The 26,708-nt window shown below is 49.7% G+C and overlaps 1 protein-coding gene across 1 annotated transcript in view; it reads left to right on the top strand.

The window, feature by feature from the left end:
• Positions 1 to 5,629: 5,629 nt before the first annotated feature.
• The window catches only part of Pip (heparan sulfate 2-O-sulfotransferase pipe), a 161,103-nt gene continuing 140,024 nt past the window's right edge, over positions 5,630 to 26,708 (top strand). The window contains exons 1-2 of the mRNA XM_077688783.1: positions 5,630 to 5,778; positions 26,561 to 26,687. Of these exons, the coding sequence (XP_077544909.1) occupies positions 26,635 to 26,687 (53 nt within the window). The 5' untranslated portion in view covers positions 5,630 to 5,778; positions 26,561 to 26,634. The remainder of the gene's footprint in view (positions 5,779 to 26,560; positions 26,688 to 26,708) is intronic.

Genomic DNA, 26,708 nt, shown 5'->3' with positions numbered 1-26,708 from the left:
GCAGCCAGAAGAGCAGGCAGACGAGGAGGAAGAAGAGGAGGTGAAAGGACAGGAACCGGACTGTTGTTTGACTACTTAGTGAACTCGACCCAATAAAGGGGAACGTTACAATAATCAAAGAACTTTCTCTCGTGACCTCCCGCTTCCCTAATCTTTGCGTCCATCCCCTATTTTCAGGTCGTTGTCTCCGATTCTTTCACTTTATTTTTCCCCTTCATTACTTTGTCCTGAGCCTTCTGGTTCTTTTCCTCCACTGCGTGTTCACGCTTTTCATGTAAATATACCGCAACACTGTGGCCGCCCATCTCTGGTCATCATAAGTCGTTCTTCATAAGTCATAAGTCGTTCTTCGAAAGATATTTTGCTCTGTGGTTCTCTCACTTCAAAGTAGGCCCATCCCATGTCTCCCTCCACTGCCTCATTTGTTGTTTTACTGTGAGCTCCTAATGCCCATCGACCTACCGCCCTTTGATTTACTTCTAGCCCTGATTGAAACTCTGATTTGACACACACTAGTGCGTTTGAAAAGGTGAGTGCCGGTACCATTACACCCTTCCACATTCCTCTCCGTACTTCATATTTGTTATATCCCCATAGTGCTCTGTGCTTCATGAGTTTTTAGATACGCCTGACCTTCGTTTATCCACGACCAAATATTTGTATTTCGTTATTCTGTTGTATTTAGTTATTTTGTTATTTTTAGTGTTGCTTGTTGAACGAATACCGCTTTGTTACTGGCATCGCCATTAAAAAACATAACTCCGGACTTCGCTGTGCTGAACTCTAAGCCCAGTTCAGTGGCTTCTTCCGGGTAGATATCTGTGAGCTGTTGCAGACACTGTTTGCTATCTGCTAGTAGTACTATGTCCTCTGCCTATATCTGTCCCGGGATATGTTGCTCCACTTTCTGTCATTTGCGACTATAACACAGATTGAAACCTATTTTACTGCCTTCAAGCTTTCTTTGTAGTCTAGCCATGTACAGCATGAACAGGAACGGCGACAGAGGGCAACCCTGCTTTAAACCTCTATTTGTGACTACCGGTTCCGTGCACTTTTGGTCCTCCCAGGTAATTTGCACCTCACTCTCATTGTGAATTCCCTGCAACAGCTGTATAACGTCCTGGCCTAATCCCTCCCGCTCAAGTATGCTCCATAGAATTGTTCTCTACGTTGTCGTAGGCTCCTTTTATATCGACAAATGTTATCATAGTGGTCGTTTTTGGGCCATTGACACCTCTATACATTGGGTTAGGGCAAATAAATTGTCCTCTAAGCGCCTGTCTCGTCTGAATACATTTTGTAGTTCTTCCAGTATGTGTGACCTCTATCCTGCCCTCTATTCACGCCTGTAGTTCCGCTTTTATGGCTTGCATTGCCAGCCTGAATGCCACAGATGTAACTGTATACAATAGGCCTGTACGAGTTGACATCAGCCCTGTCTCGTTAACCTTTATAGATCATCTTCTTCCTGCTCTTACGCCAATCGTCCAGTACTTGCTTAGTTTTTATCACTTTTCGATTTCTCGAATCAGTTGTGCTTTGCTTTTTGGGCCCAGTATAGTAATTCCATTTATAGAATTTCATCTAGCCGTATAGGGATCTCATCCGTCCCTGTTGCCATATTAGCTGGAACATTTTCCTCTGCTTTTTTTTCAGTTTAGATTCTCCAACTTTAGCTCTCTATCTGTACGCACCTCAGTTGCCTCCCTTTCTAAATGCTGTGGTCCTCTCTCCACTCTTCTGAACTTCTCTTGTACTACCAAGTGAATGGGAAGTACCGCTTTTTCCCTGCTTAGTACCTGACCACCGTTTATGACATGACGCGTACTTCTTCGGTCTTTTTCCTTAGTTCCTTTACATGATTCCAAAACTTTCTCGGCGTGGCTTTATCCTTTGCCCGTATATTCGAGACGCATCGCTCACTTTCTCGTGTAAGTTTTTGTGCTTCCCGCTTCTTTAATTAGACGGTACCAATTCTACTTCAAAGTTATTTCTTCTGCTGGTAATCCCACTCGCTTGGCTTCCCTGCGCTCTCTCAATGCTTGCTGTCTTTGTGTTATATCGGGGCGCGCGGGTGCCACCTCGTGGGGTTGACACTAAGTGCCTCACTCGGAGGCGGCCGCTTTTTCTACTACCCAATTGTATTCTAGTTCACTGTACCATGGTGGTTCGGGTATTCTAGTACACTGTAGTTCGGGTTCGGGAGCACAGCCGCGGCGGCGCTGTCTTTCGAGCAGTGATGGCTGGGCCTGTTAGGCCCAGCCTGGTCATTTGAAGCGTGGAATTCACGGTTGGCAGGGTGGATGACCGGAAAATGGGGACGTATGGTTCCTGGGGGCGTCAGGTGTCACTGTGGCGAGTTCCAAAGGCGTTGGTAAGGCGTAGGTGGAGGCGTAGCCCAAGTAACACACGAAGAAGACGGACCCGTTGTGAAGCACGAATGCTTGGCTGGGCCCCCTAGCGGCCTTCTCCCCGCCCGGAGAAGAGCGTGCGTGCCTGAGTAATAAACATGCTTCACGGTTCGACTTCGCTGTTTGTAGACATGTCTTTCCTAAGCTCGGTTGAACCGGCTGGCCGCCGGTTTACACTGCGCCGTAAAGAACATAACGGTCGTCCGAATCTAACCTTGGTCCCTCGCGTTGTGAAGCCGACGTCCGTTTTGTTGCGCCATTCTGACATTTTCGAAGCAGCTTGAATTTTGTACTTCAACTTTCCCCCTTTCACCGGAACCTCTAAATTAATCTGATTCAAAATAAATCAATCTCAAACGCTAACTTATAGTTAATTTCGCACAGAGAAAGCTTCGCATTTCAACCATCTTGTTAGATGAAAGGGGCTTTGATTTTTTGGTTGGAACAGCAGTGCTTTCTTTTACCGGAGGTTATTTTAAGTTCGTTATTATTAACAGACATGCGCTGTTTCTTTACGCCCGTGCTCACCGTTGAAGCAAAATCACGAGCATTACTTGACTTGAATAGCATAGTGGTGTCATGTAGCAATTATAAATTTTGTGGTGCCATTTACATAACCATTTATATAACCATTTATATAAATATTAAAGAGTAGAGGAACTAAGATGCCTCCTTGGGGTACACTTGTGCACTTGGGGCACACTTAAGATACACCTGGAGTACTTAAGTGCCCCCTTGGGGTACACAAGTGTAGCGCAAGGGTACACTTGTCTGAACTGATGGAAACTGTGAGGGTATATTGTTTATTTCTATGTATTGCTTTCTAGATTGCGGGTATGATTTAATAAGTTGAATTGCTATGCCACGAATACCACAATGTAACCGCCTTTTGAGTAAAAGCTCGCTGTTGCAATCGAAGGTTTTGGTTAAATGAATGAACAACACTGCCAGTGTACGTAACCATTTTTCAAAGCTACTAAGAATAAATTCTTTCTGGTACATATAGCGACACAAGGTATGTTGATTTATTATTTCTGAAAGCATGCCGGTAATCAGTTAACAAATTTGTGTTAAAAATGCTGACATGCGGCTAAAATGGCTTTTTGTAAGTGCAGATTTGTGGTATTCCGATTGGCCTATAATTGGATAATATGGTTCTTTCACCTTTATTCAATAATACCGGTACTTTTGCAATTTGAATTTTGTCGGGAAACATTCTTGTTGATAGGCATCGAATAGAAATGTGAGTTGCGACGAGTGCCATGATATCTAATATGTTATGTACAGGCCTTATCTGCAAGCGATCGATGTCGCGGCAGCTTCCCTTTTGCAGTTCTTGATTGGCTGCGGAGTTTCACGGGCTCAATTAAGCCCCACCTGGGCTCCGAGGAGCAGTGCAGTGGATTCCTCTTCTCCACGTGGGGATCTTTGACGTACGCTGGCGTCTTTGCTCTTCGCCTCCGTCTAAAAAGCGGCCACCCCGGGCTTTGGGCTCAGCAGCAAAGCGCCTCAGCAATGAACTACCGCGGCTAGTGTTTTTTCAGTTCTCGAAAGGCCCAAACTATCTCACTTACACTGCTGGGTTCAAAGAATATAATGTGAGGCCCTACAGGCATACCATATGTTGTTGCAGGCGCGCATACCTACTGGTCCCAGAGTTAACGGAATGATAACTAAACGTGTCTCGCAACTGCTCTCCTGACAGTCCTGATCGGCGATTTTTTCGTGTGGTATTATTTTTTGTTCAGATTACTATACATTTCGCAACAGTCGCCGTGTAATTTGCGGAACATACCACTATTATACGGAGCTCTTGCTCTGCGTAGTTCACTGGTTAATCGATTGCGGAAATACTTAAAACTTGTAGGTCTGCTAGATCTCGTGTTTTATCGAAATTGTTATATAGAATGTTCCTTGTTTTTATTCTCTTAAATATTTCTGGGGTGATCCATGGTTGATCCGTTCATGAGCCTCATTACTCCTCTGTTTATCAGCCATGGATAGTCGGTAGTGCCCTAAAGTACATGGGTATCCCTAAAGAATACATGGGTATATCGAGCGCCGTATCGCGTCACGGGCAGCCCGCGGATGGTCCGAGAGTGGTTACGGAGGGGTCCTGGTATTTCGCCTATTACGTCACTGGTGACAGTGGGCGGCGCGAGACGAGATTTTCACATCGAAGCTGTCTCGCGCTCGGTTCTGGGGCGGTATTCTGGTGTTTGTCTGTTTTGCAAACGTCCGTTTCGCGTCCGTTTCATCGTGGTGTACTCCCGGTCGCAGGCGGGCTTTGGGTTGAGTTTTGCGCACTGTTTTTGTAAACACATTTTAAACAACTAAAGCTATGTTAAACTATCTTTTATGTGTATATTTGAACGTATTTTGAAAACCTAGAGGTGAGATTTTCTATGTGACGCAGTTGAAAAATTTTCACCACAAGGCAACGAATACCGATAGGTGGCAGCTGCAGCCCGCTGTTTCCCAAGGCAGTAAAGCGTAAACAGCTCTACGACTGCTCAGTTTCTTTGCGCCTGGACCGCGATTTTTATGTCTGTGAAAATTGCAATGTATCAAGATAATAACCTGTTACGTGTGTCGGCATGGAAGCACTTGCAGCATGCAGCATGCTGACGCGAGCTTTTCCAAGAGCTTCGTTACGGCGCCGCATTTGTCTGTACTCTCGGAGCGAAAAAATGTGAGTGGTCGGGATTTTCCTCTCTTCACTAGGCGTCTGCTTCGCGTCATGTCTGAGAACGATGAAAGTTCATAAATTTGATGCCGAGTGCTTGTGAAAACGAAGTACGGTGAGGTTCGACAAGGTCCTATTTTGCCTTCATGGTCCTTGACAAGGAGGCACTAGGACACCGAGGAGTGCAGTGCGAGAGAATAAACTGCCGCCCAGCCGCCCAGCACTTCATACCCCCACTCAGCGTCAAGTGCGTTGAAATTAAGGTCTCCGACCGTGCCTCCTGGGCGGAGGAACTTTCTGCTCATCGCTACTCTTTCTTCCTTCCTGGCTACGACGGCGCAGTGGCTGGGAAACTTTCTCAAGTGGCAACGCACGGACCGCTGCCGTTTGTCCGCCGGCAGACGGCGGAATAAAAAGGAGCAATTGAACTGAGTTTGGAAGGAAAGAAAGAAAGGAAGAAAAAGATATCATCGCAAGCAATCTTGGAACGCTTGGAAAGACCCGTGGACGGCGGAGGGCGATGATTGAAGTCAACGCAGTGTCCCAGTTCGTTCTACACGCTCGCAGGCGCTGCCATTGCTCTATTTTCCCGTCGCGCTTTCGCACAACAGCTCTGGGGACGTGCGCGTGCGAAAAACGTCGACGGGATTACGCCCTCTGCCCAGCCGAAATGCACAGGTATGTCCGGAATGAACAGTTGGGCGAAAAACGGCGCGAAACGACAAAGAGGAAAGGAAGAACACGTGCACGCGCTTTGATTGGCCTGCGTCCTCCTTAAACGACGCCTCTGGTTTTCTGCTCTTCGTGAACAGGTATCGGTGACTGCGTTGTTCGCTGCGTAGCCACGTGTTGTTATGTGGTTATAGTGCAAGCCACTGAACCGTCTAGAATAGTTATTAGAATACTGGAGCGCTTTGGGAACATTTCAGAATCGAATGAACTTTTGCAATGCCTGCTAACTGTCGCCATGTATTCATTTGAGGAGCGCCTAATGTCTGATGATTCACCTTACGGTGTCCATATCTCATCTCGGGAGCCACCAACTCGTTTGCACGAGTGTTGCCAGTGAGAGAAATGAGCGGGCAGACTGTCTGATTTCCATCTAATAATGGCGTGTGAGCCTGTTGGTGATTGAAAGCTTCACTATGACAACGACAAGAAGCGGTGATATTGTGAACGCGGCTTCGCCGCTATCTACGTGGGGAAGGGGAGGCTGGGCCTTCATGGTCCTTCATTCATAATTCGGTCATTGTAGTGGGCAAGAAACTCTTAGGAGGGAGGCCGCTGCCAGAGGTTCTGCAGCGAATATCAAGGATCCTATTGTTCACTGGCAATAACCTGCAGAAATATCGCGAACTCCATTAGGTCCGCTAAATTAATAGCTGATCTGCATGAGCAGCAGCAGCAGGTGAATGAAATCGTCGCTGTAGTTTGCTTCAGCACCGTCACCTGTTGCCTTATAAGGAAGTTTGGCGCAACTGCAAACCTTCGCAGTTGCACCTTCTCTCCCTTTTTGGTGCTTTCAAAGTCCGCCTCTGTCGTCCCTCCTGGTGGTGTGCTCCTCGAATACGACGACCTCTGCCAGATCACACCTGGCGCCCTTCGTCGGCAGGTCGAGTGAGAGTCGAGTGTCGTTTTACCGGTAGGGGCCCGCACTTGCTTGAAGTTTTCGAGACAATGTGATGCTCATTCACTGAACGCAAAAGCAAGTGTTTGCTTTAGAGGGGCCATAGATAGGGACAAAGTCGCAAGTTCGGCTCGTGAAAAAGACTGTTGTCCAGATAACAGTGATACCAATTTTAGCGCGAACTTCATACAAACAACGCAGACATTAGTGAGAACACATGAAGCAGTGGTGACCCCCAGCCACTTTCCGGCATCTCTTCTATGACGTCCCACAACCTTGTTGATGGGTTCGGCAGCGGCCGACCAAACACGGCCAAACTCCAAGAAAAATGAGCGGGCGGGCCTCGAGTTCCGTTTGATCGTATCACGTGAATACTAATGCGCAGTTAACGCAAAGATAACTGTTTTTTGAGTGCTACCCACATTGGAAGTCTTTCACCATTGCTTGCGTTTTCGCGGTTCGGAAAATGAAGGAAGCTCACACTAACGCGTAATACTTCAAGGTACGCAGTGAAGCTGTACGCTACGTTCCCGACAGACGGTTTGAGCCCACGATTGCAGCCGATTTGCTTCTTCTTCGCTGCCGCAATGACATTTCCTACATTGTTGCTTTAAGTGTGAGGTTCTTACATTTTTTTTTTGAAGTGGTAATGATTGGACACCACCTTGGAGGGGCGTACGCTATGACCTGTCTTTCTTGTTCTGAGGAAGTCTTGCCACGATTCTGCGAACTCTGAATTTGTTTTTTTGGCCAGTCGTGGTCAGCCACCCTAAGTGGGTATGATTGGCTTGACAAACATGCGCCGGGGACGCAGGGCGGTCACCGCGAGGCACGCACACACATGCGCTCGCATTTTCTCAGATTTTTTAGCCGGGCGGTCTTGGCCAAGCTCCCTAAGTGGGTACTCTTGGCTTGACAAACCTGTGCGGTCGTCGCGAAGCCCGCGCTCGGCAATTTCTTGGTATTTTTAACTGCGGAGCCGCAAAATTACGATTTGCTGAACAGCTTCGCTGTTAAAACATTTATTATGGATAGAACGGAGTTGGGTAACTTAAACTGAACAAAGTTGCATTTTGCCTTCATGACTCAGCTAACAACCAAACACGTGGACACGTGAGAACGACGACCTGGGGCCGAATTCTCCAAAAAAGGGGCGTCGTTTTGAAACGACGCGATAGCGGAATGCAAAAGCATGCGTTCTTGGGACGGGGCGCCACTTTGAGGGGGGGGGGGGGAAAGGGGGAAAGCACATAGAGTTTTCGGGTAATGACGGCGCAAAGCAACGTGCACTGCCACCCGTCGTTTTGCCTGCGACTTTGCGCCCTCGTTGCAGGAAAACTCAGTGTGCGTTTCCCACTGTCCCCGGCCGAGAATTCGGCCCCAGGTGTCACTTACGGCCATTTCGCGAGCATTCTGAGCCTTACGTTAGACATATTATTTTCAGCAAAGCCATTTTTGGCGCTGTTTGCCCATAGTCGGCCTTGCACCATAAAACACCAGTCATCATCATCACCTTTTAAGTAAAATGTACAACTGGAAAGCCCCTCGTGCGGTTATATTTGAAGGCGAAACCTGGCACTGACTGTCGCAGCAGCATTCGCACGCAGGCAAGACTTAACGAACTAAAACTTGAAGATCCCTTTCAGGTTGGCTAATATGTAATTCAGTTTTTACGTAAAACGATCTATTGCCAATGCTGAGCTAATAAAATGTGCTACTGCCAGTATAAACGGCCGTATATTGTAATACATCTGGTTATACTAATTAATAACGATTATGGCACATCTGTAGAAGACTTTCTGAGCTTCCTTTCATTTTACCTTCGATGTACTTTTATGAACTCAGAAGGTTAAACATACAATCATTGCTTTATGGCTCGGATTCTAAGCACAACTTAAAGGGGCCCTAAATAGGGTTGCGAAGGCTACAAGGCCTAGGCTTTTACCCCTTCCTCGCGCCTCAGAGTGCTCTGGATGCTACGAGCTGATAAGCTCGGAGCAAAACAACCTAGAGACACTTGTCAGGACGCTTGCGCTCCGAGGTACGCGCAGGCATTGCCTTTGCTCAGCGGTTTATCCGGCTTTTAGCAACCGGCGCGCATGCTCCGCCTACTACTGGCTGCGTGGCACTGCTTTTCGGGTAGGCTGTCCCAGCGACGGCACGCCAGTTCTAGCTTAGAGGAAACGAGCGTTTGAAGATCAGATAAGGGGGCACCAAAAACAACATGCTTGCTCACGCAATAATTGAAGACTTCCACCGACGTCTAGCGGCCTGATTGCATTTCTTGCATGCGGCACTGCCGCGGCGAACAGGTCTCTCCGCGGCCGGGTCGCGCAGAAAAGGCTTAGCATTGCCGCAGTTATTCGGCCACCGCGTTACGAAGCCCCACCAACGACGATCCAATCTGTCACCGCACTCTCATTCCATTTCACGCATGTGTAAACTAATTTTCAGCAGTATTCCGGATCTGGCAGGCGGCGACGAGCTTTAGCTGGTACGGTGTGTGCTCTCGTTCCGTGTAGTACGCCGTGCGCGGTCGCGTGCGTAGGGTTTCTGCCTGCGGAAGACCTTCCGTGTTTGTCAGCGTTATTCATATCTTGTCGGCAACGCGCTATATCGATCAAAACGTGGGTAGAGGAGGCCAAAGCGAACCCTGACATGCACCTCCTTAATTTGTGGGCGGCACGGAAAAGAGGAGATATCGCTGCTCGGAGAAATCCGTGCTCCATCCCAGACAGGATCAGGGTCAACCGTCTTACAGCCAAAGCCTGACAATACCAAAAGGTTCTTTCCCGTCAAAGGTGGCTACGGTGGTGCGACGGTATGAATGGCCGTACATCAAATCGCACACTTTGGAGCACATTCTGAGCAATGGAAAACGGTCGTCGACCACCCTATCCGGTGGCAAGCTCGACGACCACCCGATCCGGCCCAGAGTTGATCTACCGGGCTGGAGCTGAGCAGCACGGTCTACTGCTCACTGTTAGTGATTGTGCGGCCATTTGTGATCGCCTCCGGATATTTCCATGACATGTGTGCGCCAGGTCCGCTCGTTCCTGACATCGTGACACTCAGGGGAGTAGCGCCGCCGGACCACCGAATGCCGCTTACTGAGGGATGGGTGCGCGGGTGGGAAGTGGGCCCGGCCTAAACGGTAATTACCGATGATGTCACTGTACGATAATAGCCTGTCCCTGCCTGACATTGGGACGAGTTCCGCATCGTAAGTGCCGTCCGCTCGGTCGGTAAAGCCTCGAGCGGCTTCGTGCGCAGACTCGATCCGTGCAAGGCCGGAGTGGGCGGGGGTCCAGATTAAGTTAACCTTGCCTGCTCGGTTTTCGAGGTGGAGACCAGAATTCAGGATTGCGCACGCCTCCCTTGATATGTGTCCTCGTGAGAAATTTAGAATTGCTGATTTGGAGTCGCTGATGATTGTCTTGATCTTTGTGGAGGCAACCATGGCTAGAGCAATGGTTGCCTCTTCTCCAACCGGCGAGTCTCTCGTGCGCATAGAGCAGGAGGCGACGGTGTTACCCTGATTGTTGACCACCGCTTTGGTCAATGCGGTCAATGCCTCGCGACCAGCGTAATCAGCTGCGTCCGCGTAGGAAACGTTCTCGACTTTCGCAAAGCGTCTTTGCAGGGCACGGGCTCTGGCCTCTCAGGATGTATGTTACGCGGGAGCGGAGAGACGTGAATATTTTCCTTTATTGTTGACGGAATCGCGAAACTAGTAGGTGCGCTGTTGGGGTGAGCTATACCCAGCGAGTCGAATATGTGGCGCCCGGTTGTGCTGTAGGTCAGCCGTACGAGTTGCCCTAGGCGTTGAACCTCGATGAGTTCATCCAGACTATTTGTCAGGCCCAGGGCCTCAAATCGCTCGATGGACGTGTTTCGTGGGAGGCCGATGGCCCGCTTGTAGGCTCTGCGGTGGAGAGCGTCTATTTTAATTGCCTCTGCCCGCTCTAGCCGGAGGAGTGGCGAAGGTCACCCGACTACAGAGGCCTGTAGGGTGCGTAGGAGGTTAGCTTGTTTCATTCTGTGGTTGCGACCAGCTATCCTGGATATTAGCCTAGTTGTTTTAGCACACAACTCTTTGGAACGCTAGTAAGGTATCAGAATTATGTCCATTCGCTTGTATTCGAAGTCCAAGAACGCGATCACTGGGGACGATGGGAATGTGGTGCGAACCGGCGGCAAAAAGTTGGACTGAAGGGGGAGTGGAAGTAGATGTTCTCCCTCTACTGGTGGGACGGTAGATAAGAAGCTCTGATTTTTCGGGTGAGCAGCTGAGGCCTCGGGGTACAACGTATTTTTCGACTGCGTTTATGGCTTGCTGGAGGGTGTCCTCAATGTGACCGTCACTACCGCCGCACACCCGCAGTGTTACAGCGTCGGCGTAAAGACTATGCTGGAGCCGCTTGATCCCCCAAACCGCCTATTCTACAATACAATTACAATACAATTTTACTGGATGGTCTCCTGGGCTAAAAGCTACGCGTCGAGCTTGACAGGGCCCAGGAGGCCACTTTAAGGCAAGTAGATACAACTAAGAACTGTGCACTTGACACACACACACACACACACACAACACACACACACACACACACACACACACACACACACACACACACACACACACACGCACGCACGCACGCACGCACGCACGCACACACACACACACACACACACACACGCGCGCACGCGCACGCACACGCACACGCACACGCACACGCACACGCACGCACGCACGCACGCACGCACGCACAAATTTCTATACAGTTCCTATAAATGTCTACAGGTGCATACAATATACATACAGGTAATATATACATAAAATATAAAGGTAAAATAAAATATAAAATATATACATAAAATGTACATACAGGTACAATTGGAGGTACAGACATTTCCCAACGAATTCGACAAATGTTCCAGTATATAGATTGTAATGATTGCAGCGCCGATGGACCCCCGTCTTGACGATGACCCCCCTCCCTTCTCGTGGCCTTGCTGGGTCTCCCCATCCGGTGTCGGAATGTTGGGCGGCCTCCGCCGACGCCAGCGAGTCGCACCCTTTGTCGGGCCTCGCCGGCGGCTTTTGTGCGGCGTCGGGGGAGGCTTTCCTTTCATCTTGACCTTCGGGGACGGCCGGGGGGGAGCGGAGGTCAAAACCCTTTTTGGCATGTGCGCTGCTGTGGGGGAGGCGGCATTGCTCGCGCCCTGCGCGCACACGCTTCGACGAGTTGGTCGAGAGCTGCGACTGCAAGCAGTCGCACGAAGACTCGCTCCCGTGGCGGTTTCTGGGCGCCAGATCCCCACGAATTTCTCGCCAACCGTGCGGCGGTTCGGCACACTTTTGGCCTCCGGGCCACCATCAGGGATCGCGCCGCGATACCCCCTTTTGTGCGCTGCGGCGCCTTTTAATTTTAATCCAGTTTTTCTTGTCTTGTGCTATGTTTCGTCGTCTCTTGTAAATACGTGTAAATAGACTTCTTTTTCTTCATCACCTACTGGCCTCGTCTCGTCATCGGGTCCTTCACCACCCTCCACGACGACACCAACCACCTTCACCAACGAACCAAACTTTACTTAGATATAACCAAAAATACATCCGCATTACTGGGTGTTGCTTTGCCAAAGAAAACATGTATAAAACAAGTATGAAACAAAAACAACTCCTAAATACACTCTCAAACGTGCGAACAAGCAAAATTTTCAAGGTTTCAAAAAAAAAAAAAAAAGGAAAACAAGCGATCACTTCAATTTTGCGCAAAAAATATGCGCAATTCTTTCCGACTTTTGCAACAAGCATTGTGAGAGAATTCATTCAGTGCAATAGGTAGGTTATATTTCAGTGTCTGGTATTTATAGAATGTACGAAAGTGAGGGATGGCCCAAGTGTCTGCATTTCGTGTGTTTATATTAGCAGTCCGTCGTTGTAGTTTGGCTGCAGATGATAAGTAGTTGGCAGTGTAGCAGTGGAGAAGCAGAACATTTGAAGTAGACGAAAGCGGTACATACTATTTACAGGAACAATATTAAAATGTTCAAATAAGCCTTTAGTAGTGGTCAAGGGCTCAATATTTGCTATAAGGCGAATCACTTTTTTCTGAAGAATAAAAAGTCTACCTAAGTTGGTTTTAGATGTGGTTCCCCATATCAGTGTACAATAATTTAGGTATGATTGAAATAAGGCATAGTAAATTTGAAGTTTTACTTTAGTTGGGAGCAAATTACGACAACGCGAGATTATTCCAGTTGTAACAGAAACCTTTTTGCACAGGTAGTTTACATGAGTATCCCACGTGAGACCGGAGGAGAAGTGCACACCGAGGATTTTATGGCTGTCAACAAAGTCTATTTTTTTATCGTCTATGTAAAGGTTGTGTTCAGGTCGCGGGTTCGATTCCCGGCCGTGGCGGCCGCTTTTCTGATGGAGGCGAAAAGCAAAAACGCCCGTGTGTACGAGATTTCGGCGCACGTTAAAGATCCCCAGGTGGTCGAAATTAATCCTGAGCCCTCCACTACGGCACGCCTCATCGCCTGCGTTGCGTCGGCGCGTTAAACCCTACAATCAATCAATCAATCAATCAATCAAAGGTTGTGTTCAACCGAACAAGGTTTGTTTTTTGCGCGAAATATAATTGCTTTAGTTTTCGTAGAATTAATACCGATGCGGTTCATTTTGGACCAGTTAGATAGCTTTTTTAGAACATTGTTGCAGCATTGAATCAAATTGTTAACTTTAGGACCAGATAACAGGAGTGTGCTATCATCAGCGTATATAAAAAATTTAGCCTCACTATCAATGTCTACTATGTCATTTACGTAAGTGTTAAATAAAAGTGGTCCAAGTACACTGCCTTGAGGAACACCTCGGCGTATCTCCAAGTGGGACGATTTGCACACACTGAGTTCGGGCACTCATATAGGATTTAAGCACATCTAGGCACTTTCCGCGTATGCCGTAATTTTCAAGTTTTTTGGTTAAAATGGCATGGTCGAGGCAGTCGAATGCCTTACTAAAGTCCACAAAGATGGCAACGCAGTATTTATTGTCTTCAAAATTTTGCAAGATATCTTCTTTTAATGCTGTAAGTGCTGTTTCTGTTGATGTGCCTTTCCTAAAGCCATATTGTGCGTCAGTAATAATGCTATGTTTCTCAAAAAAGTTTGATATCCGAGTAAAAATTACTTTTTCATGCCCTTTGGAGAAAACTGGAAGGACTGAGATAGGGCGGTAATTATTTGGTAAGTTCCTATCGCCACCTTTATAGATTAAGGAAACCCTGGCTTTTTTCATTTTGTCGGGAAAAATGCCCGACAACAATACCTGGTTAAAAATATGTACCAGTATTGGGGTAATTACTGACAAAACGTATTTAACAGGTGTAACTTGCAGGTTATCAGTGTCTAGAGCTTTACTATTTCTGAGACACATAAACGTGCTATATATTTCGTTTTCATCGGTGGGCTGTAGAAGTATGCACTCGGAATTGGGGCGGCCTAATATTACTTCTTGGGGATTATTGTCATGGGCGGAAGCAACATTCACGAAATAGTGGTTCATATGATCGACCAGCGCACTGCCTTTCATTTCCTTTCCATTAACCACTATGGTAGAGGGATCACATTTGTTTTTATCTCCTCGACCAAGTACACTGTTTATAATTTTCCATACGGCGTGTGGCCTCTGTTCAGTCGCATTCGAGAACAGCTGTTCATAGTAGGTGTTCTTTGCGCGTCTAAGTTCAGCATTTACGTGATTCCTGACGCTTTTGAATTGTTTTAGCGCCTTTTCTGATCTTGCACGAAGGAAGGACTGATACAGGCGATGTTTTTCTTTTATAATTTTTAGGTGATCTCGAGTAATCCATGGTTTTCTAGCTTTCCGTGAAGACTTTAACGTGTTAAAAGAAAAATGCTTGTTGTAAATTGACGCAAAGATACTAAAAAATGTATTGTAAGCATCATTTGGGTTAGATTCCGCTATGACAGGCGTCCAGTCTTGAAGCAAGATTTCATTTTTGAAGGATTCTAGCTTATTTTTTGTAATGCACTGCATGAATATCTCTTCCCTTGCTCGAACAGTATCGCTTTTCCCGTTACGGTATGTTAGAAAGACTGCACAATGATCACTGATATCGCAGGGAATGGTTCCGGTGCTGTGAACAGGTTTATCGACGTTCGTTACGATAAGATCAAGTGCGGATGAAGTTGAGCGTGTAATGCGGGTAGGAGTGGAAATAACATTCTTAAAACCAGACGAAAGTAAAACAGTACCAAAATGCCGACTGTAGGGGGTTTCTTGTAACACGTAAATATTAAAATCGCCACCACCTATGAGTTCAATGTGGTTTTTGTGAGCAAAATCTAATAGGCTTTCATAATATTCTAGAAAACGAGTAATATTACCAGTTGGGGGGCGATAAAGAACAGAAATTGCCTGATTTTTATTTCGCAGTGTTAGTGTTTCGTAGTCTTCAGTAATCTTAGTAAACTGGTGGACCAATTCATAGTTCAGTTCCCTCAAAGCCAGAATACCAACACCACCGCCTCTTCTGTTTGAGCGGTTGACGAAAAAAGTGTCGTAACCTAGAAGCTTAATCTTTTTACAGTCATCTGAGTACCATGTTTCTGAAAACATTACAGCATCAAATTTAAAGGAAAACTCGTTAAAGAAAAGGGCTATATCATCTTCCTTGGAGCATGCTGAGCGCACATTCATGTGAAGGACCGATCCGCATGAAGGTTTAATAATAATTTGAAAAGGCAAGGCTAGCTCATGATAATTCATTATATATGCGAGGTTGGTACTAGCAGGCGAGCACCGGCTTACACTTTCTCCTATCAACTCGCTTGGTTCTGAGGGCTAGGAACCCCCGCCAGTGGATGTGCCTCGGCGCTGCCCTGCACAGCGGGTGCTGTCCGCACAGCGAGTGGTGTCAGTACAGTGGTGGAGTCATCATTTCTAGCACTAAAGACCCTCTCAAGGTCGCTTTCGCAAGAAATGTGCACCTTTGCTGCGCCAGCTGATTGCCTAGCAAAAATTTTTCCATTACTCGACCACACGGACTTCCACTTGTGCTCATACGTTTTCTTCACACTCATGGCTAGAAGTCTCTTCAGTGTGGGGCAAAGGTGCTCGTTTACAAAAACGGCCGCCGTGCTGTTTAAACCAAGATTTTTATTAGTGAGGCGCGTGCTTTTAGCTTTTTTCAGGACGTTATCGCGCTTCGCTCGCGAGCGAAACTGGACAAGGATGTTAGTTTTTTCAGCGTTCTTTGTTGGAACGCGATGACAGGCCTCAATAGCACCCTCAACAATCGGCTCGCTGATCGCGGTGCCAATCGCTGCAACGATATCGGCAACAGATTTGTGTTCTGTCTCAATGACGCCTTGTATTTCTAAGTTGCTTCTTCGGGAGTATTGTTCGGACTGCACTAATCTGCTTTCCAGGTCCTGCATTTTTCTTTCCATCGGCAAGAACTTTGCACTAAGAGCCTGGTTTGCTTGCTCAACTTTTCTGTTTGTTTCAGCAGCTTGATCCAGTGCCTTTTTCAGGTCAGAAATTTCCTCATGGGCGTTCTCGAGACTTTTGATTATTTCTTTTTGCTCAGATTTCAGCTCGCGAATATCATTTCGCAGTTCTCGCTCCATGGTTTCACGGAAGCAGATCGTGCTTCATTTCGTCTTTCAGTTTGTTTAGTTCCCCTCTCATTTCGTCTTTCAGTTTTGCTACGTCTTTAGCCATCGAAAAAGCCCTCAACAGAACTCACAAGTACAATGGGACAATACGCTCTACTGTATCAATGCATACACTTCTACACTTGGCAGCAGCGACGGGTACAGAGCAAACAGTGCTTGCAGTATAGGCTATTGTTACTAACCTGTACAAGGAAATACCGAGTGTTTAGCCCGGTGCGCAAGTGGCCCGTCGCAACCGCCAAGTCTGCTTCGACCTCGTCCATATAAAGCAGGGGTAGTGCATTGCTACCGTTTTTTTTTATACAAGGTCACATGAGCAAGTCTTGCCCGTTCCCAGCCCCGGATGCCCGTGAGGACTCAACGGCATCGCCTCAACAGCCAAAATTCAAGTGCGGTCTCTGCCGCTCTGATTATCACGAGAAATCACCGATAAAGGCTGCCCCACCAAGAGTAAGGCAACGCGTGCTAAGCGTCGTGCGTGGCGTTCTCAGCCAGACCCAACCTCGACATTCAACCGATTCGATTGCTTGGTGGAGGAGGATGAGGATGCAATGGAGGCGAAAGCCGAAGAGCCTCCATCGCAGCCAACATATCGAGACGTTGTTCGCCGTTCGCGCCATCGTCGGCAACCTGTTTCTGAGGTTCCTTCGTCCCCTACGGAAGACGAGCTTGTTGCCCTGGACCAAAAGCTGGCCTTGCTGCATGGTGAAATTACCAAACTCACCAAGCGCAAGTCTCAATTAACTCGTCGCCAGCAACGCTTACCTCAATCGTCCCAAGACCCTTCAACTCCGCCTCGTCTTTTCTCTAAGCATCATCAAAGCGCCCCGTCCACGAATTCCATTCCCTCACCGCCAGCCTCCTCTGCATTAACCCATCAAGAACTTCTTCAGTTTGTAATGCACCAGCTACGGTAGATAAGAAGCTCTGATTTTTCGGGTGAGCAGCTGAAGCCCCGGGGTGCAACGTATTTTTCGACTGCGTTTATGGCTTGCTGGAGGGTGACCTCAATGTGACCGTCACTACCGTCGCACACCCACAGTGCTACAGCGTCAGCGTAAAGACTATGCCGCCGGTATTCATTGGTATCTGTACTTGCTGCACAACTTCGCTAAACTCTCCGTCAATATGCCCGAACCGAAACAGTGGAACTGTCGGGGTCTTTCTACGAAAATGGGAGAGCTCCGTGAAAGGCTCCGTTTGGGCGAGCTCCATGCTTGGGTCTTCTTACATCAGGAGACGAACTCTCTCTCCCACGGCTGCCACAATTTACAGCATACGCAGAGCCGTCCATACCTGATCGCCGGTGCAGCTCCAGTTCTACTCCTCCGGGCACGGCGGCCATTTATGTTCAATCTCGGTTTCCTCAAAACCCCATCCCTCTGGACACATGGTGTACAGCCTGGCAGGAGGTGGTCGCGGTAAAGGTGCAACTTCCTCGTTGTGCGGTAATCCTGGTTTCTTGTTATGTGCGCCCTTACAGTTGTCGTGCGCCCCGCCTACGGCTGGGCTGGCTTACCGCACTTCGGCGAACCAACCCTGGGTGCCCCATACTTGTGGCGGGAGGCTTTAATGCTCCGCACTGTGATTGGGGATATCCGTCCTCAAGTGAGCGTGGTCTTGTGGTACTGGAGCACTTCAGTGATGCCACTTTACGCTTCTGAATGACATCTCTTGCACGACACGCCGGTGTACGCACGCACGGATGCCACCGGACTCCCCTAGCTTGTCGTGGTGGCTGGGTGCCCAAATGGTATCCTGGCAACGTGAAGCTGACTGCTGGGGGAGCGATTATCGCCCCATTCGCCCGGGCCTCATTCGAGAGTCGACGGGTCGCCTTCGTCGCCGTTGCACAGTGGTGAACTGGGACATCTTCCGTTCCACACTGAATGCATCCTTCTCGGCGCCCATTCCGGATCCCACCGCTCTTTTTCGGCGTGTCCTCATGGACGCCTCTCAACATACGTGGGTGGAGGAGTCCCGCCCGAAGCCCGATCTTTGGCTCCTGCAGCTTGGGGCGCAGCGCAAGCAAGCTGAAGTAATTACCGCACGGGATCCTTCGTCCATATCGGCCAGACTTTAGTATCAGCGCCTTACCGCTGCTGCCAGACGGTACAAAAAAAGACTGTCGAGGCAGCGCTTGCTTGACTGGTGCACCTCTCTAGGCCCCTCTTCCTCAATGGCGTCTGTCTGGCGCACTTTTCACGCCATGGAATCGGGCAGTCGCCCTCCGGATGCAGCTGCCAGCGCTTGTATTGCGTCAAACAAGGATCCGGCACAATTCGCCCCCGACGTTGCTCGGGCCTTGTTTCCTGCATTTGATGTTGTGCCAGGGGCCATGCCGTCTCCGTTCCCCCTGCCTAACGATGTTGGATTACGGCCTACTCGTGAAGCCGTTTTGGGAATCCAGGCACCGTTCCCAGTGGCTGAATTCCTGGCAGCGATCGATCACGCTAAACAGCAGACTTCACCGGGTTCCGACGGCATAACTTACGACGTGTACAAGAACATCATGACCCGGTCCTCGTGTCGCTTTTGGACTCGGTTTATCAGGTGTGGCTCTCCGGTCAACTACCTGACTCTTGGCTTCGGGCGGATATTATTCCCATTTCAAAGCCTGGGAAACCACCACATGTACTTCAGAACTTGCGCCCCATCGCCCTGACATCGACTCTGTGCAAGTTGTTAGAGCGAATTCCTTGCAACACGGCTTTAGTGATGGCTTGATACCTTCCAATGGTATCACCCGGCGCAAATTGGATTCAGGCCCTATCTCGGTACTGAGGATGGGTTGGAATACCTCTCATCTATGGTTTTAGTTGGAGGCCGATCCCGCCGTGTGAAATCTGTGCTCGCCATCGACATATCCAAGGCGTATGACAACGTCAGTCACGCTGCCATACTCCAAGTTCTAAATGGCCTCCACCTTCCAGACAAAGTCTGCAATGTTGTCCGATACTTCCTTCAACACCGTTCGTTTTCCATCCGCATCAACGGAGCAAGTTTCGGTCACTTTACACCAGTCCGGGGCGTATCACAAGGTTCTGTTTTGTCTCCGCTTCTTTTCAACATCGTCTTGTTGGCGCTAGCTTGACACCTTGCTTCAATCCGAGATCTATATTTCCTCATGTACGCGGATGACATTACGGTGTGGTCAGTGCATCCAGACCTGTCGCGACAGGCCGAGTGCCTCCAGCAAGCACTAACAGACTGCCAGAGATGGTGCAAGTATGCGGGCCTCACTCTCTCGCAAGAGAAGTCTGCTTTACTTCCCGTGGCGAACGCTTGGGGCCGCCGCCTCCTTGCAGTGTCTCCCATATCACTGCAACTGAATGGGAACGACATACCGACTGTTGACCGCCTTCGAGCCCTAGGACTAGAAATATTGGCATCAGGGTCAGCAGATCAGTGGCTACGATCTGCTCGACAGCAAGCCAGACAGATGCTCCACCTCGTTCGCCGCATCGCTCAGAAGTCTGGCGGGGCCTGCTGGACGATTGCCCGTCTCCTAGTGCGCGTACTACAACCACGGCTTGTCTATCAGGCACAGTTCCAGCACATGACGCAAGCGGACTGGGCTCGGCTTGAGGCCATCAACAGGGCCGCCATGCGCACCATTACTGGCCTCCCTCACATAACACCAATTCCGCCGCTACAAGCCGAAGGCAAGCTAAACACGCTAGATCAGATCCTCCATCAGCGTCGTTTCGCTCACCTGCTAAAGCGTGGATATGTACCGGAGGCAGCAGCTCTCGCTGCAGATATGGGCCATGTTCCTGATACGATGTCAGCCTTTTCTGCGGCTAGACCGCCCTGGCTCTACCGTCAGGTGACGAACAACAAGCCTCTGGCAAGGCTACATGTCTGAACTTCTGGCCTTCATCAACCTCCGGATGCAGCCCTTCTTCATATCCGTCACTGGGTACCTGCGACGCGGCCACGAATCATGCAGGCTGTCGTGGACGCCGGGGCACACGACTGCCTCGTAACTACAGCTTTGACTTGTCCCTCTCACCCAACCTTAAACCAGTGCTGCGCCTACGAGACCCTCCGCCCTCTACCAAGCCTGTTGGCAGAACTTACTGCTATTCAGGATGGCCTCCAAGCGCTTGCATCAACAGTAACTGCCGGCGTGAAACTGGAAATTTACACGGACTCAACGACAGCGTTACGTGGTCTACGTCGTGTTTCGCGTAGCACCAGCATGTCGGCAGGTATTCATGCGATTTTGGACGCATACTTATGCCCTGTGCGTGTTTTGTGGGTTCGCCGTGACATGCTTTCTGCCCACATAGCGGTGGATCGCGCCTGTCGCTGTGTAGACCTTCCACGGCCGTTACCACTTCTCCCGGTGTCCACCCTAGAAGAACTGCTGGTGGAAAAGGAGAAGCCCCACCGGACCCCGCGTGGTTTACTTTCACCGCGTAGAACTGTCCTCCCCAGTGGGCTCGCTCGCTGGGAGGAGGCCCTGCTGCGGAGGCTTCGAGTTGGGGTGTCCTTATCCCCAGCTTGGCCTGCCCACTATCAGGCACCGTTTGTGGACACCTGTCCCTTTTGCACGGTCCCTGCGTCCGAAGCCGACGCGAGCCACCTTTTATGGACCTGCCCTGCTCTAGAAACATCTCGCCTGCAACACCTCCGGGGCGCAGGGCTCCATGCTGGGAGACCCCCTGATCCACTGCGGTGGATCTGGGACCCCCAGTACCGGTCTCTTCTGACGTTTCTGCGTGAAACAAATGTGATGTTGTATATATAACTGTTATACCGTAAGGCAAACGCTCGCAAAAAAAGCTCTTCTATGCTATTGAGGAGATTGGGCAGACCGATCATTGCCACGTTGTAAAAGAAGGAAGAAACAACCGAGCCCTGGGGGGTTCCCCTACTGCCTAGGTGAATTTTGTCTGATTTAAGTCCGCCAATCGTGATAGTTGCTGTTCGATCGGCGAGGAAGTTGCGAAATTGTACACCCTCTTCCCTACTCCCAGGCTGTTGAGATTCTCTAGGATTGCCGAATGTTTGACGTTATCGAAGGCTTGAACGAGCTCGAGCCCGAGGACGGCACGGGTATCTGTTGACGAGGAGCGCACTCCGTCAATAACGTCGGGTTTCAGTCGAAGCATCACATCCTGTGTCGAGAGTTTGGGGCGGAAGCCAATCATGGTGTGCGGGTATAAGGAATGTTTTTCCATGTAGGCGTTGATCCTATTTAGGGTGACATGTTCCACGAGTTTTCCTACACACGAGGTGAGGGAAATTGGACGAAGGTTTTCAATTTGGAGCTTTTTGCCGGGTTTAGGGATGGTGGTGACGTTGGCCGTTTTCCATTGAGCGGGGATGTGCCCGCATCCCAACAGACGTTAAAGTAGCGCGTCAGAGTCTCGATGGAGTCGTCATCTAGGTTGCGGAGTATCTTATTTGTTATGCCGTCCGGCCCCGGCGCCGAGCCGATCCGGAGGGCCGCAGCGGCGTCCCGTACCTCGCTTAAGGTGATGGGACTGTCGAGGGAGGCGTTGTCACTGCCCGAGTAAGGGGGGAGCGTTTCGGTAGCCGAAGGGGCAATGCAGAGATCCTGAAGGGCCTGGAGAAGCTGTTTGTTGGTTCCGTTAAATTTGTGGAGGACAACGTTTAGATTGCGTCGTTGCGTGGTCTTACTTTTGTCAGGGTCTATTAGACAACGCCTGATCCGCCATGTCTTAGCCATCCCGATCTCTCTCTCCATGCGATCACAAGCCGCGTGCCAATTTTGTCGCAAGAGTTGTGAGTATAGTCTTCGATTTCCCCGTCAAGTCGGGCAAGCCGACGACGCAGGTTGCGATTTAGTTTATATTTGCGGAGTCGCTGTCGTAGACTGTTCTTGGCCTCCCACATGTGAATAAGCCGTGCGTCTGCTTGAAACAGGTCTGCCTCTGCAGGTATATTTTTTGTAGCTGTGCCGGCATCTCGACTGTGTCGGCATCTCAATATCGACTATCTCTGCCGCTCCCGAGTCGATATTTGAGTCCGAGTGGAAAGCGCGTTCTGCTGCACGAATTTTTCGAAACGCGTGCCAGTCGAAGCGTTTTTCCAGGTTTACCGGTAACGCCACCGAAAACGCTTGTGATGGCTACGGTGTAATGGTCGGTACACCAAGATTTTCTTGCGTATTAAGCCACATGGCCTCTCTCCTCATGTTTTTAGTGAATCATAGGTCAGACACCGTGTCTCTACTCACTATTTCCGATACGGGTTTGGTACAATGGGTCTGTAACAAGGCTGAGACCTTATTGGGCGTCTAGCCAAAGGCTACGACCCTTAACGGTGTCCCGTTTGTGGGCATTAAAGTCGCCTACAATGAGTAGAGCGTGGCCACGGGAGATTTCGATAGTTTTCCTTGAGAGGTTGGTGAACTTGGAATTATTATTGGGCGGGATATATACGTTTAGGACGAACATGCTACCACTCTCCTTTTTTTCGGGTTGCAATTAATTATAGGAGAACCTGAGCCGCCGACGCCCTGTCCGCGCCGGTCTCGTGGCGAATGGTTGTGAGGTTGCGCCTAACGGGGGAGGTGACAGCCGGTTTTAATTTGGATAACGCTACGGCTTTGTCTTCCTCCATGTCGGAGAAGGGTGTGTAATTCTGGAGCCTGGAAAAAGTGCCAGTTTCTTGGAGGCAAATCACATCAGGAAAGGCGTCCGAGTGGTTAAGTTTAATGTGATGTTCGAGATTCACTCGCTTGTGCTGAAACACTCGGCAGTTCCACTGCCCGACGGTAAGTATACGGAAGGAAAATTTATTAGCAAACGCAATCGCGGAGCGTGCGAAGGAGACCGGCCATCAGATTAACTGGACCGAAATAAAGATAGCGACAACCGAAAAGAATGTATCAACCCGGCGAAACTTCGAGTCCATAATCATCCAGAAAACGTCACGCTAAACCGGAACGATTGAACTTTGGATCCTATCTATGCAAAGTGACTGGAAACGCTGCTGAGTGCTACATAAATCGGGGACCTCCAGCCGGTTGCTTCGTGAACAAGGGAGCCGTAGGGCTCCCGAAACGTCATTTCCATGTTTTGACTTTGGTCAGTGACCAGCGAATCATTTCAAGCCACGGAGAGCTCTGACTCTGGTCGCGTGAAGTGCGGCCACTTTGCCTGTCGAAGTAATTTGCGGCAAAGGACGAAGGGGCGCAAGCGAAGAAAGAGACGCAAGCCCGATGTAGTATTAATTAAGTCTTTCTTAATCGCTGTGAACGAGGGAGAAAGCGAGAGAAATCAAAACTCTTATTTAGCGTATTTATGCGTATGAAAGTACGCTCAAGTTCAGTACAGAAGTGCAAACGCTGTCTTCGCATGATTGATGGTAGGGATGTTCCCCAAGTGGCAGTCCTGAAGATGCTTGGGCTCTGCATACAGCGCAATCGCGCAAACACTAAGTACTTAGCACAGCTCGCTTATCAGGTGAATCAGACGATCTCCCTCATCCGTAGGATTGCTGCCCACAACAAGGGGCTCAAAGAAACGGAGCGTGTCCGGCTGATACAGGCATTTGTGCTCAGCCGTCTCACTTATTCCCTCCCATATCTCTTGCCCTCGCGTACCAAACTCTATTATAAAGTCAACTGCCTTATTCGAAAGATCTACAAAACGGCGCTACAGATCCAGACTCGAGAAACTCGGCATTTACATTACGGCAGAGGAGCTCATTGAAGCCCATCTTAACGGCCATCTAAATAGGCTCTCATCCACGCCTACCGGTCGCACTCTCCTTGCTGCTACTAACCTTAAAGGCCCTATTCTCTGTGACGACTGTAGAGGTCGCCACCCTTCAGCCATTTAGTTAGGCTGCCACAAGTGTGTGGCACCACTTATCTTGTATACATTCTGCCCCCAATAAAGTGTGGGACTTCTTTTGTCAGCTGAGCAGCTGTCGTGCGCATCGGCTCTTTCTGCGGGCTCGGGCCGCTCGTGCTGCCGCACGGTCGCGCGGCACCAGCCACGCGACAACGACAGGCTCCCGGTACCACCCAACATTCATGGCACGCTTACTATCCGCCCTTTACCGCGCAATATGCACCCTGTTTTCAACAAGCAGCGTATGGGAACAACGGGCACGAGCGCTTACAGAGAAATACCCCGTCCACCCCACTGTGGTTTACGTGGACACAGCTTCCTATCGACAGCAGGACGCATACGCTGCCGCACTAATCAACCATCCCAACACTCCTCCTCTTAACTCATAACAGTCCGCACCAGCCGACCCGCTGAGGCGGAAGAGGCGGAAATCGCTCTAGCCCTTACACATAAGCCGCCCCCTACCACTATCATCGCGGATTCAAAAACGGCCATTCGAAATTACGCCAGTGGCATGATCTCGACCCTGGCGCTCAGAATTCTCAAAAATCCTCCTACCGTACCCATAGAGCTGATCTGGACTCCGGCCCAAACGGGCGTGGGGGGAAATGAGGCAGCACATAGGGCCGCTGGAGAGCTCACCGCCCGAGCAGGCCCTAGCTTCGAACCCTTTCACGGAGCCCTATTAGCTCGGGACAGTCTCTTAACCTTCCACGACTTTACGGCATATTTCCGCCTCTCACGCCACCAGCTCCCTCCCGCACACCCGGATTTATCCAAGAGGGAAGAACGGCTATGGCGACTGGTGCAAACCCATACTAGAGTTCTACCCATACCCTCCCATTCGCTACCACCTGCACCGTATTTATCCTTCCGTCTACCACTCCCCCAACTGCCCGGCCTGCGGAGCACTGGACCATCTCTTTTGAAACTCTTCCCACGACCCCTATCCCCCCTTACCAGACGGTGGGCACTGGGCTGAGGTGCTGGGCAGCCCCGACCTGTCTACCCAACAGGTGGTCACGGCGAAGGCTGCTTCCGTCACCGGCACGACCCCCTTTAAAGGTTCAATAAAATGTTTGTCCTCCTCCTCGCACGTTCCGCCCTCTCCGCCAGCATTACCTTTTCGGCAGGTGTGCGCTGGACAGCGCGGTCTCCCACTGCTCGAGGTTTGGGCTAGAGAAAGGGGGTGGCAAGTCGGGGTTTTGACTGCTTTCCCGGATTACGTGATACCGGTAGCCTGTTCGTCCGCATTGCAGCGGTAAATGCTGGTGAGGGTGCTACTGATGAATTCGTACTGATGATGGAACTTGTGGGTTTTTAGTAGTGGAAGCGTGGATGCTTGGTTTTTGCTCAATTGGGGCTGTGGAGGGAATAGATCCTTCGTTCTAGCCTGTAGTGCGTTAGGAAAAAAACGGGGGCGGGGTCGGGCTCTCCTCCCATGCCTGGTTTGTGAGTGCGCAGGCCGTCGCTTGAGCGAAATCGTTGCCCGCGAGGAAGGAATGTACCGGGGTCCTTCCGGTTAAAAGGGGGTTTGCGCTTACAAGGTGGTGTGCTGTTGGAATCACCATTCCCGCACTGAAGCTTCTGCAGGTTTGTTGCGAGTCGGAGGTGATCGTAGTTGGCTTGATTTGCCAGTGCTATGGCCACTTCCTCCGCCTCTTGATTCGTATTTTTGGGAATGGTTGTCCTGGTGAGGCATTTCTCTCTTGTCGTCCCCGACGCCGTGGCTTACTTACGTGGCATAAGGGTAAGTAAGCCTAATTTTCTCTCGGTTCTTCCAACAGCGGCTACATTGTGGTTCTCATGGCGGACAGTTTTTGTTGTAAACGCGTGGTGAAGAAGAAGCCTAGGGCGTTCTTTTTTCTCAGGCAACGCGCTTCCTCCTCCAATCTCGGAAATTCGGAGCCCTGGGAGCGTAACGCGCTGCTCCAACAAATAAGGCGTGCGAGCAGGAGCGGAAGGATTCGCCGCTCGAAAAGTTCTGATGCGATGCGAACAGGTCCAGATAACGCCATTGCATTCTATGCTGAAGACCTCCACTTTTCTCTTATATGCTCCGGAGACGTTTGCCCCTAGCAATTAGGTGGGCCACAAAAGTTGACTAGGGAAAGTGCTTACAGAAACCGCTTTATCGCTGCCACCAGACGAGACCCGCAATGATTTTTCGTTCAAACCAAAACTGACCGTATTACGATCGTTGTCGAGCACAGGTAAGAATTAGAGGGAGGAATTTTGTTCGAAATACCCAGCTGCCTCAACATTTTCTCAAACATACAACATGCAGATGGTTGGACCGTGGAATCCCCGGGAGAACGTGGCAAGGAATGCAGAGGAGTTGTGACTGAATGGACTGAAGCGATGGCGGTGGAGGAACCTGCAGGAAAGGGACGCTGCAGAAAGCCCCTGTACAGGTGCATAAATTCCCCCAGTTT

Source organism: Haemaphysalis longicornis, unplaced genomic scaffold (assembly GCF_048455015.1).
Source record: "Haemaphysalis longicornis isolate Haplotype H1 unplaced genomic scaffold, Haemaphysalis longicornis Haplotype H1 scaffold_10, whole genome shotgun sequence".
In the NCBI taxonomy this organism is placed as follows: domain Eukaryota; kingdom Metazoa; phylum Arthropoda; class Arachnida; order Ixodida; family Ixodidae; genus Haemaphysalis; species Haemaphysalis longicornis.
The sequence above is the reverse complement of the archived record's forward strand: the minus strand, read 5'-3'. Positions and strand labels throughout refer to the sequence as shown.